General features: G+C 38.0%; 1 protein-coding gene across 4 annotated transcripts in view; it reads left to right on the forward strand.

Annotated features, from left to right (window-relative positions):
* Window positions 1-6,212, forward strand: part of ANKRD12 (ankyrin repeat domain 12) — a 58,808-nt gene extending 52,596 nt beyond the window's left edge. For 3 of the 4 annotated variants that reach the window (XM_044426562.1, XM_044426565.1, XM_044426564.1), the window contains 3 exons: window positions 1,549-1,692; window positions 2,955-3,050; window positions 4,786-6,212. In XM_044426562.1, the coding sequence (XP_044282497.1) occupies window positions 1,549-1,692; window positions 2,955-3,050; window positions 4,786-4,971 (426 nt within the window). In that variant the 3' untranslated portion in view covers window positions 4,972-6,212. Of the gene's footprint in view, window positions 1-554; window positions 1,488-1,548; window positions 1,693-2,954; window positions 3,051-4,785 lie in introns of those variants that run through there. The other variant, XM_044426566.1, reaches the window with a different exon arrangement.
* The last annotated feature ends 1,074 nt before the right edge of the window (window positions 6,213-7,286 follow it).

The following is a 7,286-nucleotide window of genomic DNA, read 5'->3' on the forward strand; positions in this document are numbered from 1 at the left end:
AGGATGAGAAGGAAAAAAATAAAAATTATTAAAAATACCTAAAAAGTTAAATTGAATATTTCTGCCCTCAATGCTTGGTGTAATCCCTTACAGAGAAGGTTCCAGAGCAAAATCTCAGCATATTCTCTTGTTGTGCCTTAGTTCATGAAGATGTGGAAAGGTTGCTTTTGCTAAATCAGAAAACAAAAAAGAAGGAACGGTGAGGAAATGGAGAGGAGGTGGGGTAACCCCATTTTGTGCCTGGATCTCTCAGTGGCTTTCAATACCATCAAGCAAAGTGTCTTTCTGGGGTTACTGTTTGAGTTGGGAGCAGGGGGTGCTACATTTGAGTGGTTCTGCTTCTCCTTGGTGAGTTGATTCCAGTAGATGGTACTTGGGGACTACTATTCAGCCCCTTGAACTCTCTGACATGGGGCACCTCAGGGGTTAGTCTTGTTCTCCATGCTATTTAATATTTACATGAAACTGCTTTTGCTGGGTCATCTGGAGTTTTGGAGTGCATTGTCCTCAGTACACAGATGACACACAGCTCTGTTTCTGCTTTTCATCTTCAGCAGCTGAAGATATGCTGAACCAGTGCCGGGCTGTGACAGTGGTCTAGATGGGAACTAACAAACTGAAACTCAGCCAAACATGGCTGAGATGCTGTTAGTGGGTGGTTCTTCTGACCAGATGGAGGGAATGCAACCTGTTCTGGATGGGGTCACACTTCCCTTGAAGGTGCAGATTCATAACTTGGAGGTGTTTCTTGAGTCAGCTTTATCACTTGAGGGCTAGGCAGCATGGAGAGCCTTCTACCAGCTTTGGTTGGTGGACCAGCCATGCCGCTATCTGGACAGGAATAGCCTGGTCATCTCTAAGCTAGATTACTGTAATGTACTGTATGTGGGGCTGCCCCTGAAATCTGTTCAGAAGCTTCAGCTTGTGCAAAATGCAACAGCCAGATTAGCAACAGGGACCAGAAGGTCCAATTACATAACACCGATTCTGGCCCACGTGCATTGGCTGACTGTATGTTTCCAATCCCAATTCATGATGTTGGTTTTAACCTGAAAAGCTTGGTACAGCTTGGGACCACAATCCCTGACAGAATGCCTCTCCCAGCAACAAACTTACCCATACACTATGATCAAGATCTGGGACCTGCTTCTAATTGCCACCTCGGAAGAAGGCTTGTCTGGGGGCAGGAAGGAACGAGGCCCTCTGTGTGATAGCCCCCAAATTATTAAACAAGCTTCTCAATAAAGCCTTGGCATTGATTTTACTATATTTTTGGTGCCAGAATAAGGAAGCATTTACCAACTCCAAATAGCACTGGTGGGGAGGGTATCGCCTGCTGTTTTTCAACAGACATAGCAGTATAGACTGGTTTGTTAGTTATAAAAATGTGGTTTTAAATGTGTTGATGTGTACTTATTGTATTCTTGTTTTATTCTCTACTGTATTTATTACTATTGTTCACTGTCCAGAGAGCTTCAACTAGGAAATAAAAAAGGTTGATGAAATGATATGTTCATTAAGTCTACATTTTAATTTTTGTTCCATTAGGAAAAACTTATTGTTTCCAATGAGCAAGAAGTACTGCGTGTTCATTACAGAGCAGCAAGAACTTTAGCTAATCAGACGTTACCTTTCAGCGCGTGCACAGTACTGTTAGATGCTGAAGTATATAATGTGCCTCTGGACACCCAGGTAAAAGCAGACTGCTTCTAGGGTTTTGTGATATCTAATTCATGTTATTGTTTTAATCCATCATTAGAATTTATTTTATATTTGTGACAGTATGAGGTAACTGCTAGATTAAGAATAGTACCTATTAGTGTGAAATCTAATCTCTTCCTGTTCACGTAATTGTTGAGCTTTCACTTTTAAAATGCTGCAGTGAGCAAACAAAAAAAGACTCTAGAGCACACTTCAGTACTCCACAAGCATAATGGTTGTGTGCAGAGGATTTCCCAGAAGCTCCATAGATCCTTTTCCTAAAAATATACATAGACAGCATAACAGGACATTAGAAGGAAATGGGAAATATTACTGCACTTCCCATAGCCCTTTTAAGTTGTCTTCTTTAGAATGCAAAGCAGAGGTGGAGACAGCAGAATGAGATATGGGAGGGGTATGCAGATATTTTCCTTCTAATGACCCTTTAATGTGTACTTAGGTAGAAAACAAAGTTTAGTAAAACCTGCAGAGTCGGGTGGGGTAGAGTAGAATTTAAAAAACAGTCTAATGTCCCAGTATAGTTACGAAAAGTATTATCTAAATCTAATAAATTAACCTAGAATTATTATGAAAATCATGGATTTTTCTTGAAATATTGTGGACTAGATGAACCTGTTGGTCCAATCCAGCAGAGCTCTTCTTAAGTTACTATGTTCATGTATTTATGCCTTAAGGATGTTTGCATATTTTACATATGTTGTCCAAAGATTTATAGTTGTAAATTTTAAATGAAACATAAAAACTATCAATATTCCAAAACAAGGATTAAAATAGCATGGAGCATGTGACCATTACAAAAATGCTGAAACTGTTTTGTGGTGCAGTTACATTACAAAGCCTGCAAGCACAAAGTCTTTTGTAAATTACTTCACACAAAATAAAGAAAAAAGGCAACTGAGATATTAATATATTTTTATACACTTAACCATAATGATGTGAATCCAAATAGCCATGAGCTGAAGGAGAATGTGTTACTGATGTTCCATGAATGGTTATACAAACACTACTGATTTTGGCTATAGCATATAAATTGTAGTTGACTGTTTAAAAAAATGGTTTAAAAAGAGATTACATAAGAGTCCATGAGCAGAAGAGACTTTTGGAGACAAGCTACTTTTTTTTTATCACTGTAACATTTGAAATATATAGACCCATCCAATATACTTGGTTTAGCACAGAAATGAATTACCATTATCTAATAACTAACACTGGCTATTATTTCTGATTTACAGACTGATGACAGTAAAACATCAGTTAGAGATCGATTTAATGCTAGACAGTTTATGTCATGGTTGCAGGATGTGGATGATAAATTTGACAAACTAAAGGTATGTATCTTATTGGACCTTGCCAGAAAATCCTTTTCACTAGAAAAAAATACACCATCTAATGCTTGTTAGGTTCCATCCCACACTTTGGACCATTTCAACTGCAAACGTAAATATTTATTTATTCAAACTCTCAGAGAGGCTTGCTATTCAATAAAAAAAACAGAAGGTCCTTTCCCTCCAAAAGACATGGCACAGGGGAAAGAGGGAAGAAGAAGCGGGGCACTGGTTTTTAGGTTGCATAAAAACCAGCTGGGAAGGAAACTGTTGAAAAAAGAAGAGGCAGAAGGAGTTGGTGTCTCAGCAGAGACAAAAGTGGTTGTGCATCTCCTCTCCCTCCATTCTGCAGCCTGATCAAGATACTGTTGCCAGGTCACAGTTAAGGAAGAGCCATTGGCAACAGGTTCCTAGCATATATGAAACTTCAGCAGACTCATGAGGCTCCTGCATTCATGGGTTTTCAGAATTAATGCATTGTCATAGCTCTGTGTTAATTATGCCTGTCTGTGAAACTGCCTGTTTATATTATACTAAATGGGGAAATCAAGGGCAAAATCCAGTTTGTCATTCCAGTGTGTTGTACTAGCAGATACTAGGTTCCAAACTATTCACAGGAGAAGAACCCAGCCAAACTGAGATTTGTGCAGATCCAGGTGCATGTTATGCTTGCCCAGCAACACGACACAGTAGAGTTCCTCTAGCGTTGTTTGAATGCACAGAATGACACAGTTGGATACTGTTGCAGGGCTCGTTAACTGGACTTTTTGTACTTCATAGTGCCTTCATGAGACTGTTCTTGGTATATCTGTTCAAGTTCATAAACTATAAAAATGTACCATTTAATTGATTTCAGATTTAGTCCCTCTTGAGGTAGACTATTGAAATTAATGTGTCTGTTCTAAGCACACCCATTGAAACGAACCCATTGTGTTTAGTGAGACTTAAGCATGCGTAACTTCAATCTCGATGTTAAAATGGCCCTTACATTCTTAGCTTTCAAGAGATGTGAAATGGGATCCAAAGGGCCACATAGACCTTGGATGCATGCAGCAGAGACAAATTTGTGAGAAAGAGGTCCATTTATGGAATTAGCCTCAAAAGCTGAAAAGAACTTCTGAGCTGAGTGATTGAAAATACATCCTAAAGTAGGCCCCTCTCACCCCTTAGGTCATGCATGCCAAACACTGAAAATTGTTTCCAGTGTAATGAGAGTTGCTGCAGGCAGGGGGAATAAAGAGAAGACATATGTATGAACACAAAAGAACTTCCATTCACCATAATACTGTCATTGGCATTTGAGGTTGTAGTATATATACAATGAATTACAGATTTATAAAATGGTGCAAAATAAACACCTGCCTTTAAAGGTCCTGCTAAAACTGGAATGGTGAACATGCTGAGGACAGGAGATATTAACACCCAAGTGGTCCAAGGCTACTGCATTCTTTTTGGGAATATTAAATTGCTTCTGAAACATTTAATGAAATTTAAACATATCAGTACAGCTAAAAAAAAATAGCATTCATTACTTGTACTAATGTTTCCATTGCAAATTCAGATTATACAAGACTCTGCAGGATAGGTCATTACAGAATAGGTAGGATCACAAGGTTCGGACCAATGGGTTTGATAGACTTGGAAACTATGAAGTTGACACTATATAGCTGCCTATGCAGTGTTCACATTAGAAGTGTGTTGGGAATAATTGAATATTTATCTGTTTATTTTGAAATAGACATGTCTCTTGATGAGGCAGCAACACGAAGCAGCAGCTTTAAACGCTGTTCAGAGACTGGAATGGCAGCTTAAACTACAAGAACTTGATCCAGCAACTTATAAATCGATCAGCATTTATGAAATTCAGGAATTCTATGTTCCTCTTGTGGATGTTAATGATGACTTTGAATTGACACCTATATGACAGCTAGAATCTCTGCTGTCTTTTACAGCTAAGGTTATGGGACATAAATGAAATTGTTTAAAATATAGCACTAATGTGGAATATTGCCTTTTCCAGTATTCCATATATTCCTTCCGAAATGCTTCACAAGATCTTATTCAATATTGTAAATGCACATACCATTTATTACTAAATGGTATTTATTTTAGGTTTTAGATCAAAAGCATCTTCCAACAGATCTATTTATGTACAATAATCTTTCACTGAAGATTTAGCAGCGCTGGCAGCTGTTACAAGAAATCCACTGAAGTTCTTCCTATTTAAAGTTCACTTTAATGATTTTTATTATTAAACTTAAACTCCTATAAAAAAAATCAACAAACCTGTGGAAGAAATTATAAGCTTATAGGAACATGAGGAGTGAGAGTCTGTTCATCTTATATAATTTATAGGTTAACTGTACAGTTTTCTTTTTTGAAAAGATGTAATATTGTTTTCATTTTTAAAAATAACTTATTTTATACATATTGTGCAAATGTAAATATTCTTGTATTTAATGTTCAGCCCTGTATAAAAATAGATATTTTAATTGTAAAACTGTTTTGTCTAATGTTTTATTGGACCAAAGTTGTTGTTTCTTATGTGTGGTGTATAGACAATTTTCTTTTAAAAGGCATGTGTTTCATTTAGCTGCTTGTACATCACCATGACTGTTCAGATTTGACACTGAGCAGTATTGCATGCTAGCTCAGTTCAAGTTTTCCCTTAATGTGTGGTACCTAAACTATTGCGACTTGTGGTGCCATTCCACCATGCACTGCTTCAGTACAGCATCCATTCATTCAGAGAAATTTGCATGAGTGCCTCTTTCAGTGTAGTTTGCAGCAGTGCTTAATGGATTACACCTTGACTTCCCAGAGCCATTTGTCTATTGCTCTGCTGCTATAATGCCATGCCTATGACTTAACTATGCTGAGAGTATTTTGTTCAAAATCTTAAGGATGATCAAATTGCTCTCTAAACAAGCCTTTCAGTGTCTCCTCTCCTCCCTTCCAGATGTCCCTCAATGAAAAATTCTTAAATTGTACATTGTCTATTTTAATATTTCCCAGTTGAAACATATGTAAATAGTTGTACATACAATGTTTAATAAATTCTATTGGTCATGCTAACAGATGGTTGAATCCTTGTGATGGTGAAATTTTCATTCTTGAAGTTTTATACAATTTGACAAAAATAAAACTTGGAAAGTTCCATGATAACATTGTGCTTCTATATTCTAACCAGTCTTCCTGTTATTTGTGAGCAACTGATTAATGCAACGTTACTATAATACTAGCAAAAACAGCTGCCATTACGATGGGCAATATGTGGAGGTGGGAAATGTAGATACTGCATAGGCTCAGAAGAATTTGACTAAAGGAGAATGCTGAGAACCACTTGGGATGGACACAGGTTTTGCCGTGTCTGAAATATGTCCTAGACTGACATCCATTACAAAGAACCAGTGAGAACTGAGCTGATTGCTATTCTTAGAATTACAAAATAGTAGAGGTAGAAGGGGCCAGAAGGCCATCAGGTCCAACCCCCTGATCAGTGCAGGACACCAAGTTAATCCATCCCTCTCAGATGACTATCCAGTTGCATCATGAATGCCTCTAGTGTGGGAGAGCTCATAACCTCTCTTGGTAATTGCTTCCATTGTTGTACTGCTCTAACAGGAATTTTTTTCTGATATCTTGCCAGAATCTGACTTCCTGTAAATTGACTCCATTATTCTGTGTCCTATACACTGGGATGATTGAGAAGAGATCCTGTCCCACCCTTTGTGACAGCCTTTCAAGTACTTGTAGAGTGCTGTCGTATCTCTCCTCAGTCTTGAGGACCAAAGACTTCTTGAAACTAAACATGCCCAGTTCTTTCAGTCTTTCCTCATAGGGTTTGTTTCCAGGCCCTGGACCATCCTTGTTGCCCTCCTCTCAACCCTTTCCAGCTTGTCTGCCTCTTTCTTAAGGTGTCTAGAACTGGGCACTATACTCCATATGAGGCCTATCCAGTGCTGAGTAAAGGGGAACTCCCATTTCACTAGATGTGGAAGTGATATTTCTATTAATGCAACCTAAAATACCATTTGCCTTTTTTGCAGCCACATCACATTGTTGACTCATATTCTGCTTATGATCTACAACAATTCCAAGATCATCTCACTTGCAGTATTGTTGAGCCAAATATTTCCCATCTTATAATAATGCATTTGGTTCTTTTTCCAACATGCAAAACTTGGCATTTGTCCTTATTGAATTTCATTCTCTTGTTTTCAGTCCAGCACTCCAGCC

This window comes from Varanus komodoensis, unplaced genomic scaffold (genome assembly GCF_004798865.1).
Source record: "Varanus komodoensis strain SLA01 unplaced genomic scaffold, ASM479886v1 scaffold17, whole genome shotgun sequence".
In the NCBI taxonomy this organism is placed as follows: Eukaryota; Metazoa; Chordata; class Lepidosauria; order Squamata; family Varanidae; genus Varanus; species Varanus komodoensis.